Source organism: Sphaerodactylus townsendi, linkage group LG02 (assembly GCF_021028975.2).
Source record: "Sphaerodactylus townsendi isolate TG3544 linkage group LG02, MPM_Stown_v2.3, whole genome shotgun sequence".
In the NCBI taxonomy this organism is placed as follows: domain Eukaryota; kingdom Metazoa; phylum Chordata; class Lepidosauria; order Squamata; family Sphaerodactylidae; genus Sphaerodactylus; species Sphaerodactylus townsendi.
The window spans coordinates 90992147-91017904 of record NC_059426.1 but is presented as its reverse complement, the minus strand read 5'-3'; the positions used below and the strand labels follow the sequence as shown (position 1 = coordinate 91017904).

Sequence of the window (25758 nt, the reverse complement as noted above, 5' to 3'; positions counted from 1 at the left end):
TGTAAAATAGCAAAATGTCAAGAACGCTGTGGGCGCTGCCTGGGGCTTCAGCTATTCCACAGGGGTTCTCACTCTTCCCTGGGCCACTGCTCCCTGCAGCCCTTGAAGAAAGGCCCTCTCATTCCTCCCTGGTCTGTTATGGGACTAGGCTTTACATGGGTTGGGTTTGTCCCCTCTTCGTCACCAGTTTTCCCTAATCCCCTGACTTCTGGATGTCCTAGCATGTCAGAGCGGGCCTAGGGCAGTTCCTTCCTCCATGCTCTCCTCATAACAGCCTGCTGGTTCTGCTGGTTCTTCCTCCTCTCCAATGGCTGCCTGCTTCTCCTAGTGAGGCAGTGCTGCCAAGCCCACCACTATCTCCTCTGCTGTTGGTCCAGTCCTTTGGGGCCACTGCAACCTGCAGTGAGTTCAAGGCTCTTGTGGCCCCTGTTGGTTACTTTCCCCTTGGACACAGCTCCAGAGGCTGAGGGTGGCTCAGTGGTAAGTCCAAGGGGCCAGGTCCATCCCCGGAAAGTTATGTCTACAAAAGAACATTTAAAGCTAGAATCAACCAGCAGCAGTCCAAACTGCTGCAGCGCATTCAAGTCCTTGCCACATAACTTCCATGCATCTGTGAACAGCACCAAAGATCCAAACAGTACTACAATGCTCTTTACCTGTCAACAGTCAGATTTAGCCCACATTGCTCCCTGAGCTGGGGCATTAGTTCCTCTTTTGACTGACGTACTGTCATTCCTTTAGCAAACACAGAATCTAGAAGGAACTTGCAGGGCTGTGAATACAACAGATTTAAAATAGTATTCATACCTGGAATCAGATCTTTTTAAAAAACAAAAGGATTATTTCATTTTTCATACACAGAAGAATGAAATCTGCGATCAAGAAACAGAGCTCCAAAACCAGTTCTGTAACATGTAATAAAGTTAATTTACAGTGTAGTCGTGCTAAGACAATTTATACTCTTCTAAGCTACTGACTTCAATACACTTAGAACGGTATCTCTTCTTATTACAGTACTATTACTGCCTCAGCAATTCTAAATCTCTTAAGCTTCAGCAAAAGCATGTGGAATGAGGAAATGCAGAATTTTGGGTTTGTTTTACTATATATTGATACGGAGGGGGGTGGGGAGACTCAACAAAGAGCTTCTTGCATGTCTGTAGCATAATCTGGATTCATTTCTGGATTTTCCTGAGATGCAGCCAGAGATGAATATCTCTGATGAATATCTCAGAGATGAATATCTCTGACTGCCTTTCAGGAAAATCCAGAAATGAATCCAAGACTATGGTGATTTCCTCACTGGCGAGGAAATGTTTCAGAAAAATATTCTTTCATTAATAATTGGAATCAAACATACAGTTCTCATATTCAGCACGGCATTCTACTTTATGTTTAAGATAGCTTGTAGGTGTGATAGTCAATACCACACGGTAAATATATTTCAATTTCCCCCAAATTTCTATTTTGAGTTTTCTTTCTAAAATGAGGAAAAAATCCTGGTCTTTGCCAGAGATCCAAAGATCAGAAATGTTACATTTTTAAAAGTTACACCTCTGGTTTCATTTGTATATTAAAATTGTTTGTATATTTAAAATCTTCAGGATTATTGCATGAATATATATCCAAATTTTTAAAACTTGCTTACAAGTACGTCATAGATTATATAAGCCTTCATAATATTTACATTTCCAATGCTGATTCAAAACATTTACATTTCCAAAGCTGATTCAAAACAATGCTGATTCAAAACAACATCATCAAAGTGATAATTACTATTTGTAAGTCATTCTACAGAAGTTCTCTTTAAGGCTAAAACTTAAAGTAAATTTGAGACTTTTTAACCACACATTCTTCTGCTGTTCCATTTGTACGATATACCAAAAGTTCATAGCCCTTTTTGTTATACATTCTTTCACTTGAAATCTTCTTCTGTTTCATATCTCAAGAAAAGTTTATACAGCTTAACCATAACATGGTCATCTTTTGTATATATAAATCCTGTTCAAATTCAGATTTGTTGTAAAAACCATGAAATCTTTTGCCTGTTTTGTGGGCCTAGAAAAATCAATGACAATTACTTTCTTCTTATTAACTGTTTGCCCAATTTCAATTTAAATTCCTTTTGTGAAAAATCTGATAATTTATCTACATGTTCTCAAGTACCACTTTTGGTCCAAAGTCTTCCTAGTTGGTGAGAGCCACAAAGGCATTTTTTGTCATAGTCCAGGTTTAAGTTTATTCCTTATTCTCAGACTGGCATGTCTAATATAATGATTATTAAAATCCTTGTTTACCTTAACTTTTATCATCATAGGCATGCCATCTATATCTCAAATATGATCCTCCAGTTACAGCAGCCTTCTTTTTTTACAGCATAACCCATTCTTTCTTTTTATGGATGTTTGGGGAAAAAAGTTTTTATTTATGTGACAATCCTATTTAAAGGAATATACATCAAAGTATCAGCAGCGAGACTATTATATGTGCAAAATTGGAAAACTTCATCTATATGAACAATAGAAGATTGGATTGTGAAATTGTTAGAACTGGTGGGGATGGCAAAACATACTTCTTCGGTTAGAGAAAAGACCTTATCTAAATTCACAGATAATTGAAAACCATTGATGAACTCTGTGCAAAACAAAAAAAAATAATTGATGATTTGTGGGTTTGAGACATAAAATATCAAGGAGAAGGATATAAAAGAGAAAAGTGTGAATTGTTTTAATGTGTGACTATATTCAGTGCAGATGAAATAGGCAGCCCTTGTGTGTTTTTCTTTTTTTTGTATTGTGACTTTCTTTTGCTCTTTAGGAAATTGGTTTTTATGTCATTAAATGAGTCTTAATAAAATTATTCTTAAAAAAGAAATATTATATCTCTAAGTGGTCCTCAGGAGTCCTTGGGGGTGGGGGGGGGGAGGTGAACATGACACATAACATGGTATCCAAATAAAGTGTTGAAAATTGACTTATTGGTATTGGGATAAACTATGAATTAATCCTAGGAGCTTTGCTTACCTCTGGATCATTTACCAAGAGCTGATAAACCTTGACTCTGTATTCCCCCTTCTTTAGTGCTCTTCCAAGCCTAATTGTTATCTGTAAAGTAGGAAGAAAGTTTACTAAAAATTATAAAACAAATAAATTCTTATGTCTGTTGTTAGATATGCTTGCAGCACTGACAATCTTAGTTGCTCCATTCTAACACACACACACACACATTTTACCACAAATGAATGAATGGCTTCAGTAGAGGCTAAATACTTTAGAGAAAATAAATATTTTAGGCAAGAAATGTTTCAGAAAAATATCCTTTCGTTAATAACTGGAATCAAACATACAGTTCTCATATTCAGCAAGGCATTCTACTTTATGTTTAAGATAGCTTTTAGGTGTAATAGTCAATAGCCCACGGTAAATGTTTGTCTCAACTTTTTAACAGACTATGTAGATAATATTGCCTATAATTCCTGTATACTGCAGTCTTACATATTTATTTGCATCTTTTGTACATATTTATAAAATAAAATAATTTTTAAATGCATTAATTATTCCAAATGTAGAAGAGAAATGTTTAATAAACACCTTTAATTTGACTACACTGCAGAATCTCTGACTAAATTTCCCTGTACTGGAACTTACAGTGCGTTTTTGGTATCCAGTGGCATGCTTCACAAACCTTATTGTCATCTGAGAAGGACGAAAGTGTCTCGTTGAGCCGCACGCTTTCAAACTCTTGATTGCTGGCATAAACTCGAAAGACCTTGAACTGAGAGGATGGAACACCAACAAATGGCTCCAAGTGTTGTTTGAAGGCAGAGAGTGTAATTCTTTTATCAACATGAATGAACAGCCCTAAGACAGAAAGAAAGGACAAATTGTCAGCATGAAAACTAACAATAAGAACATAAGAACAAGCCAGCTGGATCAGACCAAAGTCCATCTAGTCCAGCTCTCTGCTACTCGCAGTGGCCCACCAGGTGCCTTTGGGAGCTCACATGTAGGATGTGAACGCAATGGCCTTCTGCGGCTGTTGCTCCCGATCACCTGGTCTGTTAAGGCATTTGCAATCTCAGATCAAAGAGGATCAAGATTGGTAGCCATAAATCGACTTCTCCTCCATAAATCTGTCCAAGCCCCTTTTAAAGCTATCCAGGTTAGTGGCCATCACCACCTCCTGTGGCAGCATATTCCAAACACCAATCACACGTTTAGTGAAGAAGTGTTTCCTTTTATTAGTCCTAATTCTTCCCCTCACCATTTTCAATGAATGCCCCTGGTTCTAGTATTGTGAGAAAGAGAGAAAAACTTCTCTCTGTCAACCTTTTCTACCCCATGCATAATTTTTGTAGACTTCAATCATAATATCCCCTTAGCCTCCTCTCCAAACTAAAAGAGTCCCAAACGCTGCAGCCTCCTCCTCATAGGGAAGGTTAAGCTTCAGTCCGTCAATCATCCCTTGTTGCCCTTCTCTTGCACTTTTCTATCTCCCTCAATATCCTTTTTGAGGATGTATGTGACCAGAACTGGACACGAGTACTCCAAGTCGCGGTCAGCACGCTGCTTTATATAAGGGCATGACAATCTTTGCAGTTTTCATTATCAATTCCTTTCCTAATTATCCCCAGCATAGAGTTTGCCTTTTTCACAGCTTTGTCATGCATTGAGTTGACATTCCCATGGAACTATCAACTAAGACAGCTCAAATCCCTTTCCCTGGTTCTGTGACTGATAGCACTGACCCCTGTAGCGGTGTATGTGAAGTTTAGACTTTGCCCCTATGTACATCACTTTACATTTTGCTACATTGAACTGTATTTGCCATTTCTGAGCCCACTCTCACCCTAATTTATCCAAGGTCCGCTTGGAGCTCTTCTATGATCCTTTGTGGTTCCTCACCACCTCTACATAATTTGGTATCATCTGCAAACTTGGCCACCACGCTTACCCACCCCTACTTCCAGGTCATTTATGAATAGGTTAAAGAGCACTGGTCCCAAAACGGATCAGCTTTTGGGGACACCACTCCGACATCTCTCCATTGTGAGAACTTCCCATTTTACACTCCACTCTTTTGTTTCCTGTTTCTCAAACCAGTTTTTAATCCCATAGGAGGACTTCCCCTCTTATTCCTTCATTGCTGAGTTTTTCTCAACAGTCTCTGGTGAGGAACTTTTGTCAAAAGCTCCTTTTTGGAAATCCAAGTAGACAATGTCCACCGGTTCACCCCTGTCCACATGCCTGTTTACACCCTCAAAGAACTCTAGTAAGTTTGTAAGACAGGATTTGCCTCTGCAAAAGCCATGCTGACTCTTTCTCAGCAGGTCTTGCTTTTCTACATGTTTTATAATTTTATCTTTAATGATAGATTCTACTAATTTACCAGGAACAGATGTCAAACTGACTGGCCTGTAATTTCCCGGGTCCCCCCTAGATCCTTCCTTCCTTCCTTCCTTTCTTTCTTTCTTTCTTTCTTTCTTTCTTTCTTTCTTTCTTTCTTTCTTTCTTTCTTTCTTTCTTTCTTTCTTTCTTTCTTTCTTTCTTTCTTTCTTTCTTTCTTTCTTTCTTTCTTTCTTTCTTTCAATACCCAATTCCCAATACCCAATTCTTTCAATACCCAATACCCAATACCCAACAATACCCAATTCCTGTATGTTGAATACATATTTGACAATATTTACGCCACTTGGTCACCTGTTTAGAAACCATCACTGCCACAGATGCATGCAGTCACCACAGTGCCATGCAAGTCTCACTCACTCCTATAGCCTTACAGAGTTTCTGACTAAGGTGATGAATGAATTAAGATCCCTGTCTGTTGGTATACTTTCTTGCTTAACAGAGTTGCCCTATGGAGGCTGTGCATGTTGTTTTTTCGTGACTGCTGGGTAGGAAAAGCTCCACAGCCAAAGAAAAAAGGATCTAATGCACAACTTTTTTAGAACGCTGCAGCATTTTAGAATGCTGCACAACTAGTGAAGAGGTCCATATACTACTTTTCCCAAGATCAATTCAATTTACATAGAAAGGAATATTTAAAATTATATACAAGACGAGTTAGAAAGCGATCGTCTGAGTTTCCTGGAATGCATTTCCACTCCAGCCTTTTCTTCAAGGCACAGACCTTGAAACAGGGGTGGGGGCTTTCCTAACCAAATTATATCAACTGTTGTTGGTAATCTAACTATGTAGGGCACCCTGAAGCACTAAAAAAATCTCATGCAAATATTTGCATAGATACAATAGTAAAATATAAGTATTGGGATGGATTTAAGGTCTTTATGCATATTAGAAAACAAACAATACTGAAAGTCCAGGATTTGTAACACTAACCAATTAGAGAAGGGGGGGAAAGAGAGTTGCTGTATTGTTTCCTTATCCTGAGAGAGAAACCAATCAAGTAGTAAGAAGAATGTAGCAATCCTATTGGTTCCCTTTAGAACACTTTAGTTAGATTTTTCAATTCACCTTCAAACTATAGTTAGGACTGGCGTAGTCAGCACAAGAGACAGAAGAGTTCCAAAGGACTCCAGTAAACAGAGACATAGCTGAAGTCTAGATATTTGCAGCAGAGAATTCTGTTGGGAGGTGGAAGGCACCTGCCAGCTGAGAAAGCATGGCCTGGGACTTACGAAGAGTTGCCAGTGCTGCCCTCGAGTGGGGGAGAGGTTGAGGTTCAGTCTCTGCCCCAGCTGCATGGCGTCTGGAGAGGCAGGGCTGCTAGAGGCCTGGTTGATGTGAGGTAGCTGGGGAACTGTGGCAGCTTGGGCACTTAAGGCTGGGTGAGGCAGACTTCTGCCTCTTCAGCTCTCATGCTGCTCTGCCTCTTTCCACCCACTCCCTCTTTTTTCTGCATGTTATGCATTTTGCTTGTTATGGGTTTACTTGTTTGCTGTTTGTTTAATTTGTCACATATTCGTGGGTTGCACACAGGGACTGATCCATTTCGAGGAGGAGCCTGTGTGCCAGCCCTCCCCAGTAGTGGGGGCCCCCATAAGGGGGCCTGGGGGTGGGGTGAGCCTCAGTGCCACATGCCCAGGCAGGGGCTGCGAGTGGCTTGCACCCCCAGGCAGCAAGGGGAGTCTCATTTAGAGGCCAGCGCCCAGATGGCCCCCACTGTCTTGCTGCTCCTGGTTCCCCCAGCACTCAGACCTGGGAGAAGGGTACCTCTGGGGGACAGCAAGGGTGCTGTCCAAGGGTTGGGTCTGTCCTCTATGCTGTGCCTCTGTTACCTTAGTCCACAAAACCAATATACAGGCTGTGGCCTGATTCCTTTCACAAAACTAGTTGTCCCGTGTCTTACTATGGGCCCTTGGTCACACTCTCCCTTCCTCAGGTGGCAAAACTATAGACCAGAAAGGGTTGAATAGCTGTGGCGAGACTAACCCCCAGCAGCCTGATTACAGTCAGTCTCAAGGCAGTCCACGAAAGGACCTGTTATACTGAAGTTCTGGGAAGAACAGATTCTCCTCCCCATAAGAATGCTGGCAGAAAAGGCCTTAGAATATTGTAAGTTGGAAATGATATGGAATAAGGACGAAGACAATTCTCCTGTACCCAGTTCTGCATTTTTCTATTGTTCTTACCAAGTTGCTATTAAATATTGATTGATTGATTGATTGATTGATTGATTGATTGATTGATTGATTGGGCTTCTATACCGCCCCATCCCCGAAGGGCTCTGGGCGGTGTACAACATGACATATAAATAAACAAATTATAAAATCATTAAAACAGCGATATCAATAACAATAGTAGTAATAATGGAGGCGTCCGACCAACCCCATTTTTAAAATTCTCCCCAAAAGAGAGGGGAGGAGGGCGGCGAGTCACATTTGATGATGGCCAAGATGAAAGAATACATTTGTTTGGATCTGAGAAGAATCGAGTTCTTTTACTTGGGAAGCACGCGCCTAAGGCCTAACTATGTTAACCAACCTTGAGTAACCTGACAGCCACACATTTAGCTTAGTAAGAACCCACAAAAACCTGTGAGGGGTATCTCATTTCCTCCTCTTCTATTTCTTCCTTTCCAGAAAGCCCCCATAGCCTCCCCCTTTTCTGGCTTCCTTCTCTCCTTCTAGGGTTGCCAACCTCCAGGTGGCACCTGGAGAACTACTGGATTCACAAAAGATCCCAACTACAGAGATCAGTTCCCATTAGGGTTGGAGATTCCAAGTCTGGAAATTCCTGGAGATTTGGGGGTACAGCCTTGGAAGAATGAGGTTTGGGGAGAGAAACAAATTCAGCAAAGTATAATGCCTTAGTGTCCACCCTCCAAATGAGCTGTTTTCTCCAGAACCAAACTGTGTTATCTGGAGGTCATCAGGCTCTACCTGGAGGTTGACAACCCTAGTTCTCATGGAAAAATGGCTTCTTTGGTGTGTGGAGTCTGTGGTATTATACCTTTCTGAGATCCTTCCCTTCCTCAAGCCCTACCTTCCCCAGGTTCTATCTCACAAATCTCCAGGAATTTTCTAACCTGAAGTTGACAACCCTGTCTCCGCATCTATCTCCTTTATATGCCTATCTGTCCTAAGCTTTACATCTCCCTGCCCTAGAAGCCTCTACCAAGGAAAACTGACACAGTTGCATGGCCACTGGGCAAGGTCTACTTGCATTATAGGGAATCCTCAAAGACTTGCTGGGTGGCACCTCACTTTCCCTTCTATTCCCTCCCCACACAATCTTTTTCTCCTCCAGACAACTCCCATAGCCTCCCCCATTACCCTGCCTCATTCTTTCCTTCTCAGCTATTCCCAAACCTATTTTTATCTGCCTCTCATCTCCAATTATATTGATTACTAAGTTAGTTCATTTATATTTAACCTTTTCCCATAGTGGAACCAAGGCAGCTTACATTATTTTTCTCTTGTCATTTTTATCCACACAACAACCCTGAGAAGCAGATTAGGCTAAAAGTATATGACTGATCCAATAATCACCCAGTGAGTTTCCACAGCAAATGGGGATATGAGCATGGTCTCCTAGACCCTATTCTGAAGCTCTAACCGTTACATTACACAGGCTTTCATAGGGTGGCTACTGTTGAACAGTAGAGCAAACAGCCAGGCCTAGTTGAGACATGCCACTTGAGAAGCATGGTATCAAGGTCACCCAGTGGTTGCTGACGGACCTAGGGTTGCTAATCTCTAGGTGGGACCTGGAGACCTCCCAGAATTACAATTGAATTTCAGATGCCACAGGTCTGTCCCCAATGGAGAAAATGGCTGCTTTGGAGACTGGACTGTATGACATTATACCCACATAGCCCTTTCCTGTCCTCCTCTGATTCTAGCACACAATCTCCAGGAATTTCCTAAATCAGAGCTGGAAATCCTAGTCAGGCCTGGCCCCAATAAGCTCCCTGTAAAAGCCAATACAACTTGGGAGAAAAGGGACTCCCTGCAGCTCAATACCTCTGATGACAAAGGGAGAGGGAGAGGAGAATCAAACCCAGAATGCTTTCACTGCATTGCAATGGCCACTGAGGGGCTTCTGTTTCTTATAGCAACAGTGCTCTTTTTATCATTTTGGGTTTAAAAAGAAAAAAAAGAAAAAAGTTTTTTTTTCTCTGATTTCAGATTTTTCTGCAAGCCTTGGGAGTTTTTCAGCTTTGTAAAAAGATGTACACTCACAGCTCCAGTCATCAGACTTATGTACCCTCCGAACTGGCAGATTTTATTATTAGAATATACAATTGGGGGCACCAAAGGTTCTTTGTATGGGAAGGGGAACATCCCATTCTCCTGCTTTTCCTTCCTTTCCTCTCCCCACCCTCTTTCACTCATGCCCTTTCATTCTGTCTCCCTCATCCCTTCTGCTCTATCACTCATGTCCCCTTGGTTCAGTCTTCCTCCAACTTCCTGGGCCATCTCCCCATCCTTCCCCCTTCTAATCCAAATTCCGACCAACCATCTAGCTCCTGACCTTCTTTTCTTCTTCTCGCCCTCCCTCACTTGCCTTGAACCAGCATAGGAACATTGTATGCTATGAAGCTACGGGGTGGGAATTTTTTGTTGGATCAATGGAAGGGGGCAGTTGGAGGCAGAAGCATTCTTCTCCACTTGCATGAGCCTGGCAATGACAGAGTGCTACTGTGGTGGGCCTGCTGCAGCTGTGTTGTTGTCACCCGAGGGAAGGCAAGCCTCCAGGCCTGCTCCTCTCCCACTTCCCCAGATGGGCAGGTCAAGACTCTTCTTCTCTGCCTGCCTGAAACTTGACCGAGGAGGTGGGGAAGCAACAGTTGCTGCTGGCGTTTTCCTTCATGTTGTCTGCCGTAGCCTGGCAGTGTCTGATCATCTCTCTACCCATCCTGCCCTACTCTTCACATGGCTGCCTGCATTCAGAGAGTGATTTCTGCACCTATGTAATCAACTGTTCCTCATTTGGGGGTTTTTTTTTGTAAACCTCCCCCTTTTTAGTAGCGTCAAGATTTTTCTGCAAGCCTGGGGGTTACCCCAAGTTTGGAGAAACATTTACAGTGGAACCTCGGTTTTCATTGCCTTCGGTTTTCATCAGTTTTGGTTTTCATCAATTTTTTCAGTGAAAAGTTTGTCTCAGTTTTCATCGATTTGCCTCGGTTTTCATCAATTTGCAGTAAGGTGCAGGGGTTTGTGGAGAAAAATCACCCAGACAAAGGCCGTGTCTGCAACTTGTTTAATGACAATGTCTTGCCCCATTTCAGACAAATCTTAAAGAGGCGTCAGAAACAGACCTCTTTGGACAGCTTTCTGGTATGACACTGGTCCACTGGCTCTGAAGCTGGTCCTAGTGTTATTGTTTGTTACTGTTTTCAGCATTAAACACTATGTTTATTCACCAAAAAATGTGTTTTTGGTATGTTTTTTGGAGTGCCTAGAATGGATTAATTGGATTTACATTGATTCCTATGGAAAAGTTTGCCTCGGTTTTCATCAGTTTCTTTATTCATTGATTCTTTTCAGATGGATTACCAACGAAAACCGAGGTCCCACTGTATTTCTGTTAATGTGGCCCTGATCCACAGATTTAGATACTTGCAGATGGAGGTCCCAATGGGCTATTGATTGTTAACACTAGCTTGGATCTGATGATTGTTAACACTAGCTTGGATCTGATGATTGTTAACACTAGCTTGGATCTGATGGAATGTAGTTATTTCCTACTGTATACCACTTGTGCCAAGATCTGCAAAACACTGATGGTAGAGCTTTTGCAGAAAGTAGATGAACAAAATGTCACACAGTCTGAAGCAAGGAGGAGACACTAGGTGAATTACTCTCACCAGCATGAAGGTCAGTCCAGCAGCCTTCAAAAATTATTTTGGCTGGCAAACAAATCATCCTCTATTGTTATTCAAAGACAACATATATGTTTTGCACATCTAGAAACACCTTTCAAGATTCAGAAACAAATGGTTTCTTTGTATATGCAGATTCTTATGAAAGCAGTAAAGCGTTAGGTAAGTGCAATTCTATGTTTGAAATTATACAACTTTCTTCCTTTATACGCACATTTTTGTCCATCTCCAGAACCTTCTTCTGAAACATGAGGCTCTGCCTTGAAGTACATATACTGTGTTTCGCCTCTGCTCTTGCCACTTTCATCATATTCACTGTCAGTACCAGAATCCTCTTCAGCTGTATCCCATGTTTCTTTTTTTCCTTCATTGGCTTTAGATCTCCTACTGCTTGTTATACTGTGTGAGTCAAGACCATTGGCCAAGGGGATAGGAGCATTGTCCACATTGCATAAGGTGTCACTACTGTGACTGGAACTTAGAATATCACTGTCCACAGAACTTGTACTCCTATCATTATTCACCTCAGAATCTGACCGTTCCTCTGACTGGAAATTTTCTGGATCAGAAACTTGAATTTGATTTTCAAGCTCACGGTTTTCTGCTGAAGCTGATGAATCCATTTCATTGGAAGGTGATTCAATATTTTCAAAGTCACTTGCCTCTGTGCTCTTGCTGCTGTCTCCATTATCCACATCCTGCTGCTGCTGCTGCTGTAGAGACAAAGTTTTAAGTTTTTCTGTACTCTCCTCTAGAATAGCTTCTACTGATTTCATATTACCTAAAGGTCCTTTTATTCTTTGACAGAGTTCATCTACATTGCTGGAATCTCCACTGGCCTTCTGGAAAACTGTCCTCCTAAATTGTGATCCAGGAGACTGTTCTGGTAACGAAACATACAGTCTGATTGTGTTTGCATGGCGATCCAGAATTTTCCATAAATGGGAATCTGTAAATGCCAACTGTCGATCCTGAGACTCTGAACTTTCAATGAATACCTAAATAAATACATAAAACAGGCTTTTCACTATTTTCTATCACACATGCAACCCCCCCACAAACTTCTGAATTTAAGAAACTTATCCAAACTATGGAAATATAAACTTCATGTACGTAAATTAAAAATATTGCCCGACAAGTTTGATATCTTAGCCCTAAAAGATGCTAATAACCATATTTCTAAACTATTTAACTTTATTATTTCAATAATAATACACATGGTGAGATTAAAAGAAGTTTTTAAACATGCACTCTTCTTACAATATTAGAATTTATGAAGAATTTCAATATGAAGTAACTGGAAGCCAAAATAACTTACTTTATTGCTTCTAAAAAAGCCCTCAGCTTTCAGTGTTTTGTTAGCCACGCTGAGAAGGCGCAAATCATTGTAGCAACGTTCCAGCACAACGCGCATAGTTTCAGCAGGCAAATTTACAGTCTAAAATGAAACAAGAACAAATAAAGATAAACTATAAGAAATAGTTTTTTCACACTAATAAGACAGGTCAAGATTATTACACGAGTACAAACAAGAAAAGGGGGAGGGGAAAGGAAAGATATCATAGTAAGTCTCACTGGGCAAAATGCACGTGGCAAGTGAAGATAGTACTTTACCTTTGAAATAAGATACTTGAACTCTGTTACAGTCTGATTCAGATAAGCACGAACACTAACAGGAGGAGTCACAATTTCTTGCTTCAAGTCAACAACATGAACTTTTACCATGACTTCTGTCAGAGTATAAAAAAGAACAGATACTATACATCAACATAAATCAAACACAAACAGAAGCACAGGTTAGCATAAGGTAGAAGCAATTTATCTCACAAGACATAAACTGGTTTGAAAATGTAAACTGCTTCAACAGCATAGCTTAGAGGTCTCTTAGAATCAATTAAGCACGTTTATTACAGGAATTTATTATATTCATTCCAAAAGCAGAATTTTTAAAATAAAAATTAATTACCACCAGGTTTATAACACTGGAAAGCCTGCTCAGGTCGTCTAGTTTCCAGAAGGAGATCAAACATATAAGTTGATTTGACACCTCCAAGCAAGATTCCCATTGGAGTATCCTCCTCCCCTTCATAAGATCGCTCCAAATAATCATGGAACTCATCATACTTCACAAGACGGCAGCAATCTAAAGGAATGGCTTCTTCCAAATCCATTATCTAAAACAAATGCAATGATGAAGTCCAGCTGAAGTCCAATAAAATCAAAAATTCAATTGAATGTGGAGAAAATAGAGCTGCTTCAAATACTATAACTTGAACAAAAGGTTGTAGTCACTTTATATTATCTTGTAAAGCTAAGCGTATTATCTTGTAAAGCTGAGCATATGAAAAGCAAATAAAATTTAATATTTCAGTAGAGGGTGTGCATACCACTTAACACACCCAACTTCAAGTAGTCTACAATAGTTCTAAGGTTGCCAATACTGAAATAAAGAATTCTTTAGTTCTTCCTGATTAAGAATCACTGGTGCAAGAAGCTGAGGCTATACTGGTAGTGATAAAGTTTGCATTAAAAAATACAGGATAATTTCTTAAATGGGACCAACTTTTTCTGGTTTAATATAAAAAAATCATTCCACCTACTATGCACATCAACACAAAAGGTGATACACAAAATAATATTAGGATCCAAAGATGAAAAGTGCAGAGAGACTGAATGTCCCTTTCCCCCCAAGTCACTCCAGTGATCTGAGGAGGTGAGCCTACAAAAGGGAAGGTGTCTGGAAAAGTCTCTGTGTATGCACATAAACACTACTTATGGCATTCTTGGTCCCAACTCAGAGCAACTGATATTTCTGGTATACATGATATAGTACCTTATAAGCTATCTCTACAGCTTCCTTCAGAGTCTTGTCTTTATGAACTTCTAGTTTATTCTCCATCATTATTTGTTTCACAGGATGCATGCAGAATAATTTTATCTGTACAGTTAGAAACAAAAGGAGCAATATATTTTCAAATATGTGAGAGAGTTTTTATCCAACAACAGCAGAGAAAACAATGACAATTAAAACTTCATTATACAGCACTCATAGGGAATGAAAGTTGCTGGTTAATCAAGAGCATCGGATACTCAAACGGACTGCTTTGTTCTGCTGTGAGGATCTTGCAGTCACCAAACTCCACCCATTGGAATACCACAGTTATGGTGGCTGAGGGAAATATCTTGCCTACTGGACAATGCTGGTCTACCAAAAATTCTGGATAATCAAGAGACAAATAACAAAGCTTTTACTGTATGTGTTATGGAAATATAGTATATTTAGAAACAATTTAGGAAGGCCAAGATCAACCCAAATGCAACTGTAAAACACATCACATCCTACCAACATAGGAATTTTAAAATCATATTAATCAGTGACTATTCTGAAAGAGAAATGCCATCCAAAAATTGGATGGGGGATCCATCTTGCCACTTACAGTGGTATCCGTTAAGATCTATGTTGATATTACACATGCCACCATCCAAAGACCAAAAAAACAGCAGCACAATGCTTTCCTTTAGGTTTTCAAAATACCACTATATATTCTAAAATTAGCACATTAAACATCCAAATTACAGTTTTGAAGAAAAAGTTGCTTTAAATTTCTAACAATTCTAAATTTTGCATACTCATGGATTGACAAGCATTGCAATGGAAGAGATTACATCCTTCTCCTGAGACACTTTTCCTGATGCACTAGTGCCTTGGAAGTTAGAGGAAAGTTTCAGGGAAAGGTTCAGTCTTCTAAGCTTGGGAAAATGTGGGAACTTTCCCTGACTTCAGACATACTCAGAAGTACAAATTCACTGGGAACCTGGGAACCTAGTACAAATTCACTAGGAACCTACACAGAGGCTGTGTCACCAGAAGCACTGATAAAGCTGGCTACCAAGGCCAGCTAATGTCTGTAAACCAGTAAATGTGCTTATATGCTCCTGGATATGCTATTATAAGGGCTTCATCACAGGTGTTACTACAAATATTAACCTAGTCATCTACTTTCCATCTTAGGACACTCTATCACTTAAGAGTGCTATCACTGCAGTGCACGTATAGAAAAGCTCCTATGATGCAAAAGGTACTTATTCACTTCAATGACAAAGACCACTCTGAGGCAATTCAAAGAAATGAGCAACACTGCTAACATGGAGAACTGTGTGAGTATATTGGGATTGGAACACCAGTCTTGCAATCGTCAATATTTTATGGAGGATATTCCCTACCCAAGGACACATGGAGAGTTATTGTATATTTGAAGATATAAAGCAGTAACTCCAACTACACTTAGCTGCAAAAAAAACCCTGAGGTGCCAAGGCTCTGCTTTAGTTTTCTGTAGTTTGTACAAGAATATCTGAAGTGGCAACATCAACAAATAAGTCAATGTTGTCTATTTTTAATGTGTGGAAAATTTTCAGTTAAAAAAATCCAGAGTAAATTAATTTGCTAAAGAACAAATGATATTAAAATCAGACTGCACAGAGATAATAAAAAGCAAACTGGTATCTATCAGAGAACACAAGGGAAGGTACATAAAAGCAAGCCTTCTTTCAAGTTAGAGAATGCTATAGTGCTGAAAAGCATGCTAATATTAATGTTTCTGAACTACATAATCAATAAAAATGTAGAATTATTCTACTTAGAAACCTACTGGACAGTGATCATTTACTAGCCAATGCCAAGTGATAATTTAGGCACAATGCAAACATCAGTCAGTCTTGATGAGGCTAATTCATCTAAATGGATTATGTCCACATACTGAACCAGATTAATATTGCAGTACACTCAAAGCATCTCTTCGTTTTACTGTTACTGAAATTCTATTGAACTGACAACATATGCTAAGACATACCTTGCAAGTATTGCGCTCTATTTCACGCTGTTTCTTTTCCTGTTCTTCTAACTCTTTTTCTTTTTGTACCAGCTTTTTAATGTGGTCTGGATAATCATCCACTTCTAGGAACTCTATTGAAGCAAAGATACAAAACCTAAAGATCAACAGACTTTGAACTTTTCTCAATGCACTGTAATCTCTTTAGGTGTTACTGTTGTACCTTACTGTTCCTCTTAAAAAACACTTTAAGCATCACAGATTCTGATCTATAACTGGCACTACAGACTTGAATCACGTACCTCAGTCTCTGGGCTCAGATTTTTCCCTGTTAATAATTTTAAATGTAATTTATTTTATTTATATTTCAATATCTGCTTAAAACAAAAATAGTTACATAGAAAATTTTGAGTTGAAAAATATAGTGTTGTGCATACTTACTTGCATTTCTTGATGGATCTTTCAGTCTATATATAAGCATATATGCATTCGTAGAGCTATTAGGGAGATTAAAAAAGACAAAATTAACCTCTGTCATAATTGTTAAAACTATACATCTGCATAAAATATCCCTCCTTAGTGTGCATAATGTTGGTCAAATAATACAAGCACTTTTTTAAAAAATGAAAGGTTACAACAGGTCTGTAGGTTACAACAGATGAACCAGTTATATTTACTTGTCTTTAAAGATTTTGAAAGTTTTTAGAACACAAGCATTCAGATGGAACAGGTGTGGCTTATTAAAAGCAGCTCGGTGCACTAGACATACTTTGGTAAATCTCCAAACTAGATTATTGAGCGATGAAATCGAGACCTATGAGGGCATTCAAATATCCAAGCTAAATAAACATACGGATTAAACTTTTATCCACCAATAAGAACATAATTATATTAATTCAGTAAAGCAGTAAAGTAAGGGCTAGAAAGTGCCATCAACTCACAGCTGACTTAAAATAACCCCATACAATTTTCAGGGCAAGAAATGTTTGAAGATGGTTTGCTATTGCCTGCTTCCATGCGGGCTGAGAGAACAGTTAATGGCCCAATATCACACAGCAGGCCTCATGTGGGGAACTGAACCCAAATTACAGTCCACTGGTCTTAGCCATTATATCACACTGGGTCTCAAAGTAAAGCTAGTACAACATAATATTAGAAGGTTAATTCAATATAATGTTAGTAAAATTTCCTAACCTTGCGAAAGCACTGGAATAATATCCTCTAGTTCCAGATGTTCCGCCATAGGTCTTCTTAATGTCTTCATGAGTTATCTGGTAAGAAAGTTGAATAAGATCCATTTCTTACAGACAGTTTCTAAGTAAACCATTTTATTGGCTTATTTATGTCACTGAAAATTTAACTTTACATAGATACAATTAGAGCATACATTACAAGTCTAGAGAAGCAATCTGTGCAGAAAACTGTGCTTGTTTTCATTTGGTTCTGGGCTAATTTCTACACATATTCTCCCTAAAAACACATTCCATTCCAGAGGTCAGCATACCAACTGTGCAATGAGTAATGATGGTCCTCATACATTCATAAACGTGCAATGCTAGAAATGGCTAACCTTGCTAACATGTTGATCATTGAAGCTGTACCACTGGTCATCATTAAAAGATTTTATACAGGCATAGTAGTGACCTCCAGCTGCACTTCCTGAATGGACCATAACAGAAAATAGTTCATATAATAAAGAATTCTGCAAAAAGCAAAAACAATGTATTGTTAGTATCATTTTTTAAAGCAAAATATTTCTATAGCAACTTTATTGAACTACATAAGCCAATTCCAACTAATTTTCTGTATGATCCACTCCAAGTTTAAAACCATGTAAATCTGTTCAAGCAGTACTAAACAGCCATCTTGTGGCACCTTAAAGACTAATTAAAGTAATTCTAACATCAGCTTTATAGACTAGAGCAGCTTAATCAGATGCAACAAACAAACATATATCTCTAAAGTAACAAAGGAAAAATTGTGAACAGCAGGGTTAAATGACCATGAAATGAAGAAAGGCATAATTAGATAAAAATCAAATTTAATCAAGAAATGTACAGGGACAATTCATAACAGCAGAGGTTGGCAGTAACACAATCATTCTAATTTTGTTGTTAGATAACTCTATAATAGCTCATGAATCTCAGGTCTTTGTAAATCATTAGATGGTAGCAAACTTCTTAATAAATTCTACTTCAGCAAACTTGTACTGCTGTCTCAATTTCAGTTTCTTTTGAAGGAGAATGGTGACATTTAGAGCCAAAACAGTGTGTCCTAGGAGACTGAAATGTTCTCTATCGGTTTCCGAATGCCATTTTTAACGTCAGCTTTGCATCTTGTAATTCTTGTAATTCAGGGATTGATCTGTTTGCCTGTCAGAAAACCACAGGATATTGCTGACATATGATGGCATACATCTTACAGAGAGATGATCTGGAGACAGTATAAAACATGACTGCCCTAAGCTGTGATGTTCATTAAATGGTGGGCAGTACAGTATAGTATCCCATGGGAGCCCTTCATGTGCAGGCCAGCCAGGGAGAGTAAAAAGGCTAAAAAAACCCTCTTCATAAGAACATAAGAACAAGCCAGCTGGATCAGACCAAAGTCCATCTAGTCCAGCTCTCTGCTACTCGCAGTGGCCCACCAGGTGCCTTTGGGAGCTCACATGTAGGATGTGAACGCAATGGCCTTCTGCGGCTGTTGCTCCCAATCACCTGGTCTGTTAAGGCATTTGCAATCTCAGATCAAAGAGGATCAAGATTGGTAACCATAAATCGACTTCTCCTCCATAAATCTGTCCAAGCCCCTTTTAAAGCTATCCAGGTTAGTGGCCATCACCACCTCCTGTGGCAGCATATTCCAAACACCAATCACACGTTGTGTGAAGAAGTGTTTCCTTTTATTAGTCCTAATTCTTCCCCCCAGCATTTTCAATGAATGCCCCCTGGTTCTAGTATTGTGAGAAAGAGAGAAAAATTTCTCTCTGTCAACATTTTCTACCCCATGCATAATTTTATAGACTTCAATCATATCCCCCCTTAGCCGCCTCCTCTCCAAACTAAAGAGTCCCAAACGCTGCAGCCTCTCCTCATAGGGAAGGTGCTCTAGTCCCTCAATCATCCTTGTTGCTCTTCTCTGCACTTTTTCTATCTCCTCAATATCCTTTTTGAGATGCGGCGACCAGAACTGGACACAGTACTCCAAGTGCGGTCGCACCACTGCTTTATATAAGGGCATGACAATCTTTGCAGTTTTATTATCAATTCCTTTCCTAATGATCCCCAGCATAGAGTTTGCCTTTTTCACAGCTGCCATGCATTGAGTTGACATTCCCATGGAACTATCAACTAAGACGCCTAAATCCCTTTCCTGGTCTGTGATTGATACCACTGACCCCTGTAGCGTGTATGTGAAGTTTGGATTTTTTGCCCCTATGTGCATCACTTTACATTTTGCTACATTGAACTGCATTTGCCATTTCTGAGCCCACTCACCTAATTTATCAAGGTCCGCTTGGAGCTCTTCGCAATCCTTTGTGGTTCTCACCACCCTACATAATTTGGTATCATCTGCAAACTTGGCCCTGCACGCTACCCACCCCTACTTCCAGGTCATTTATGAATAGGTTAAAGAGCACTGGTCCCAAAACGGATCCTTGGGGGACACCACTCCCGACATCTCTCCATTGTGAGAACTTCCCATTTACACCCACTCTTTGTTTCCTGTTTCTCAACCAGGTTTTAATCCATAGGAGGACTTCCCCTCTTATTCCTTCATTGCTGAGTTTTCTCAACAGTCTCTGGTGAGGAACTTTGTCAAAAGCCTTTTGGAAATCCAAGTAGACAATGTCCACCGGTTCACCCCTGTCCACATGCCTGTTTACACCCTCAAAGAACTCTAGTAAGTTTGTAAGACAGGATTTGCCTCTGCAAAAGCCATGCTGACTCTTTCTCAGCAGGTCTTGCTTTTCTACATGTTTTATAATTTTATCTTTAATGATAGATTCTACTAATTTACCAGGAACAGATGTCAAACTGACTGGCCTGTAATTTCGCGGGTCCCCCCTAGATCCTTTCTTAAAGATTGGTGTGACATTGGCCATCTTCCAGTCTTCAGGGATGGAGCCTGATTCCAGGGATAAGTTGCATATTAAAGTGAGAAGATCAGCAAGTTCATGCTTGAGCTCTTTAAGAACTCTTGGGTGAATGCAATCTGGGCCAGGGGATTTGGTAACATTTAGTTTATCAATGGCTGCCAGAACTTCTTCCTTGTCTACCACTATCTTCGCTAGTTCCTCGGATTCGCCTCCTAAGAAGCTTGGTTCAGGTGCAGGAATGTTCCTCACCTCCCCTTGGGTGAAGACAGATGCAAAGAATTCATTCAGCTTCTCTGCAATCTCCCTGCCATCTTTTAGCACACCCTTTGTTCCTTTGTCATCTAACGGGCCTACCGCTTCCCTTGTTGGCTTCCTGCTTTTGATGTACTTGAAGAACTGTTTGTTTCTGTTTGGTCTTGATGTTCGCAGCCATGCGTTCCTCATAATCCTTTTTTGCCTCCCTTACAGCTAACTTGCTTCTCTTTTGCCACCATTTGTGTTCCCTCTCATATTCTTCATCAGCCAAACTGGACTTCCATTTTCTAAAAGACATTTTCTTTTTTCTGATAATTTCCTCAACCTCTCTTGTTAACCATGGTGGCTTTCTTTTGGACTGGGTGCTGCCTTTTCTAACCTGTGGAACACATTCCAGCTGAGCTTTTATTACTGTGTTTTTAAATAACCTCCAAGCATCCTGGACAGTTTTGACTCTCTTGATTTTCCCTTTCAGCTTCCTGCGCACTATCCCCCTCATCTTTGAGAAATTTCCCTTTCTGAAGGCGAATGTAACTATATTAGTAGTTGCCACTTGTTCGCATGCTGAGATACTGAATCTGACAGCATTGTGGTCGCTGTTCCCTATCGGCTCAACAACACTGGCTTCCCGCACCAGGTCCTGGGTCCCACATAGAATTAGATCTAGGATCACCTCTCCCCTGGTTGGTTCCACAACCATCTGCTCTAAGCCACAGTCATTTAGCATATCCAGGAATGCTCTCTCCTTACTATGACCTGAACATGCATTTTTCCAGTTTATATGGGGATAGTTAAAATCACCCATTACCACTACATTTTTCTTTTTGTTGGCCTCTCTAATTTCTTTTTCCATCTCAGAATCCTCTTGTGCACTTTGGTCAGGGGGACGATAATATATTCCTAATATTAAACTGTCCTTCACACCTGGTATTGATATCCACAGTGATTCTGTAGGGGAACCAGTTCCCCTTGCATTGTCTATTTTATGTGATACTATGCTCTCTTTGATGTAAAGGGCACCTCCACCCCCAATGCGCCCTATCCTATCCTTCCTATAGAGCCTGTAGCCTGGTATAACAGCATCCCACTGGTTCTCCTCATTCCACCATGTCTCTGTAATGCCCACTATATCAAAGTCCTCCTTCAAAACTCTGTACTCTAGTTCCCCCATTTTAGGTCGAATGCTTCTACTATTAGCATAGAGACACCTGTATACCCTGTCTCTGTCCTTAACCTGGGATTTATGTGCTTCCAGCATGAGCCACTCCCCTGCCTCTTCCTCTGGCACATTTTCCTGCCTTTTAAGTGCTATGAGAAGGGAAATGCCTTCCCTCAATTCCTTGAGCTGTCATCAACACATTGCAGCTGGGCAGCAAGGGAGAGATATGTAACTCCATGAACATCATTTACACATAAGTGCAACCATGGTTTCATCTTTATGGTGGATGTGCAATCCCACATGGGAAGCTAGAAAGCTGTGGATGCCCTCAATCAAACAAGGACTGTTAACACAGCTCATTCCACCCATGCCTCTTGTTTCTTATGCAGATCAATAGAATAATGTTTAATGAAGACAGAAGAGAAGAACCAAGTTGCCTCTAATGAAAGACTTCTTGAAAAAGATGCTGAGACCTAGCAGTCTGTGCAGACATATTAAACGGTCATGAAACCCTCGTCTCACTGTAACTTAGTCTTATGAGGAAGACCAAGCACCTACATATAGATTGCATAGATCAAGAGCCCATACACTTTTTACACCATGAACCCCTTCATGGAATCCTTGATCCTTCATCAACCCGCCAGCATGCAAAATAAACAAATAAATATTACCAATAATAAATTTCTTTATTTGTATAACAACAATGTGAAAGGCCCAATTGGGCCTATGGACCAGCTGTGCATCAATAACTTGTAATTTAAATTCATGATATAATTTTATGCATTTTAATTTCTTATACAAATGTTAGCTTTTGACCCCAAAAGTTCATAATTGACCCCGGTGTTTATCAATTCCCTTCTGACTCCAAGGCATTTACTGACTCCTTGGATAGTCCCACTGACCCCTAGGGATTGACATCGACCACTTTGGAGACCCCTGGCACAGATGTTTTTCATTCATTCCTAAAATTTGCATCCTTTGAAGATAAAAGGATAGAGTTCCATGACCACCTAAGGTATCCAGTGATCACAGTTTATCATCCGAAGGAAAAAGAAATAAAACAACCTGTACTACGTCTTATTTTCAGAGGATGTCTTATTTTTGGGGAAATAGGGTTGCAATCCCTGATCTTGGAGGAACAAGGACAGCCAGTCCAAGGCTGAACCTTGTTCAGCCTCAAGGCTGAACCATGACAGCAACCAACACTCGTACTCCAATCTCGGCGAGGTGATGGACCAGAAGGTCGTGATCTACTACATCGAACGCTGCAGTGAGATCTAATAACACCAGCAGAGCCAAGCCACCTCTGTCCAAGTGGAGCCGAAGTCCATCCATGACAGCAACCAACACTGTCTCTGTCCCATGGCCAGCGTGGAAGCTGGTCGGGAAGGGATCCAATGCGTTTGTATCTTGTTTACATGATGCGACTGAGCTCTCCTGGAGCCTTCTGATTTCCACTCATAGCACTGCAAGTTACCTTCTTTAAATGCTGAATGTAAGTATTTTATAGTCCTATTTTGTTCAGTTTTTTGTTGATCTGTAAGGTAAGTTTTAACTGAGATTCTAAATTATCTTAGTCATCCAAAGCTCACTTAGTCATCCAAAGACCGACTTAGTCATCCAAAGCTCACTATATATTAAAACTGATTTATATTACGTCACTCATCCATCAGAAAGGATGGATTTAAACATGAACAATAAACATGGTTCCTGAAAACAAACATATAATCATTCTTACTCCAACACATATTTATTTATTTGTTAGTTTTGATATGTTGCCCCATCCCCTAAGTCATGTAAAAGGTACCTTTTCATTGCCAATTTTTGAAATCCTTTCAGCAGTACTATTACTTTCAAGACATATTCCTTCATCCACTCCATCATCATTGGAGAAATCATTGCTCATTTGATCACTGTGACAACTGCCTTCATTCTCTGCTCCACTGTCAGTGCAGCTCTCTGTTTGAGGAGACTTCTTAAACAAGTCAAAAATATTAGTTTTTTTTAAACTGCATTAGCACACACAGTGTAATGAAATGCATGAAATTTCGAGTGCACAAAGAACACTACATGCTCCTGTACTATGTAGTCATAGAGTACTTTTATTAAAAATGCCTTACCTTCCAACAATAAATACTAAGAACACAATGAACCTCAAGTATAGGTTCAACAGAGTCCTATTTCCCCATTTGGAGCAGAGAGGCCTATGCACAGCCTTTTCAAGGCCCCATGACAGAGAATGTACATGTGTACTTCCCACTCCCTGAAACAGCCACTCGCACTAACAGTACATATGGCCATGAATTTGTGCAGTGAGGCAGCAAGGCTATAGGAATCCTTTTAACATCATTTGGGTTGAATCCAACCCGCTACTGGTTCAACTGGAACATAATACTTTGAATGCCAGGAGCAGCAGTGGCATAGGAGGTTAAGAGCTCATGTATCTAATCTGGAGGAACTGGGTTTGATTCCCAGCTCTGCCGCCTGAGCTGTGGAGGCTTATCTGGGGAATTCAGATTAGCCTGTACACTCCCACACACGCCAGCTGGGTGACCTTGGGCTAGTCACAGCTTCTCGGAGTTCTCTCAGCCCCACCCACCTCACAGGGTGTTTGTTGTGAGGGGGGGAAGGGCAAGGAGATTGTAAGTCCCTTTGAGTCTCCTGCAGGAGAGAAAGGGGGGATATAAATCCAAACTCTTCTTCTTCTTCAACTTAAATATGCACATATTTTAATAATCTGAAGGTAAAAGACTACACACAATTGTTGATGTCATATCTGTTCCCTCGGAACATGACCTTTGCTTTGAGTTTCTCCAAGCAAAAAGAGCAATGATAAGATCCAAGACCAGGAATTTTTGAACTAGTATTTTGCACCCAACAACACTTTTTTTAAAAAAAATTAGGAAATAGAAATTGATAATAGGAAAATTAGGAAATTAGGAAATAGAAATTAAATGGATGATTGTTAAACACAGCCTTGCACATTGATTATTACCTCATCTTCAATATCAATGAATGAGCCCATGTCCAGCTCTTCTGGAAATGTCATTCGATCATTAAGTTTTATTCTGTGCATGGTGGTATAATCAAAATCAAATCTCTTTAGCTGCAAGGTCAGCAGATAAGGAAAATGCAAAAAACGCAAGCCCTGTAAAACAAAGATCAAATAGGCTGTAATGCATTTCCGCGATATAAATTCAAACACATTCTATTTCTGTCAAAGTCCTGCATTCACCTTTCTTGCATCACATTTCTTCTTACAGCGTTCACAGAAATACTGATTGGGGCCATCAAGGATCTCAGGTTGAATGAATGCATGTAGAGCTTCCTCCTAATTTAAACAAAATAAAACAGATTTTAGTACCTTAAAAAGTCAGATTATGTATGTAATCTGGAACTGCTTGACAAGCAAGTGTTCATTACAAGTGATCAAGATCTCATGAAACCAAAGAATCTTGGGTTCTGTAACAGAGAAAAAAAATCACAGAATAGTCGGGGCGAAAAAAATCAATATCAAGTGAAATCAATATTCTGTTTTAGGTAAGCAGTCAAATCATAACTAATACATCACTTTTTACTAAGTGCTCAGGATCACTTTTAAAGTGAGTTTTCTTATTGATCTGGTTTTGCGAAACATCTTATGTGAAAGAAGCCTGTTATCTTGCACATCACATTAAGTCACAGTGGCACATTCAGCGTTTTTTTTTTTAAAACTGTTGACGGGAAAGCAAATCTCTTTCATGTTCTTACCCTCTCAGTTTAAAGATGGCTTTGTTCCTTCAGGAACAAATGTAACATTAAACATAGTATATATAAAAATATATAATCCGTCCTCTATCTCTCCTGAAGGGTAACTATCACAGCCAGAGATCTCAAGTTTCACTCCTGTATGTTCCAGTGTCTGTGAAAGTCCTATTATATATACAGATGCACGTTCAGCATATAATGAAACTCACTGTTGAACTGTATTCTTCAGAGGTTGTAAGCACTGCTTTATGTTTTATATTTTTCCTGCGTAGGTAAATATGTGAAGTTGGCATACTGTTTAAAGTGTTGGACTAAGAACGATAATCCAAATTTCCTCCACCATGAAGTTCACCTGGTGACCTTTGACCAGATGCTCTCTCTC

General features: G+C 39.9%; 1 protein-coding gene across 2 annotated transcripts in view; it reads right to left on the bottom strand.

Moving 5' to 3' along the window:
• USP47 (ubiquitin specific peptidase 47) overlaps positions 1-25758 on the bottom strand; it is a 55669-nt gene that overhangs the window by 8921 nt on the left and 20990 nt on the right. Inside the window, exons 9-23 of one of the 2 annotated variants that reach the window (XM_048483702.1) lie at positions 24865-24960; positions 24625-24777; positions 23437-23604; positions 17687-17818; positions 17311-17387; positions 16558-16613; positions 16138-16250; positions 14120-14224; positions 13253-13460; positions 12901-13016; positions 12605-12724; positions 11501-12284; positions 3685-3860; positions 3024-3104; positions 657-772 (exon numbers count right to left, since the gene is read on the bottom strand). In XM_048483702.1, coding sequence (XP_048339659.1) covers positions 657-772; positions 3024-3104; positions 3685-3860; positions 11501-12284; positions 12605-12724; positions 12901-13016; positions 13253-13460; positions 14120-14224; positions 16138-16250; positions 16558-16613; positions 17311-17387; positions 17687-17818; positions 23437-23604; positions 24625-24777; positions 24865-24960 — 2501 coding nt within the window. The remainder of the gene's footprint in view (positions 1-656; positions 773-3023; positions 3105-3684; positions 3861-11500; positions 12285-12604; positions 12725-12900; positions 13017-13252; positions 13461-14119; positions 14225-16137; positions 16251-16557; positions 16614-17310; positions 17388-17686; positions 17819-23436; positions 23605-24624; positions 24778-24864; positions 24961-25758) is intronic. The other variant, XM_048483703.1, reaches the window with a different exon arrangement.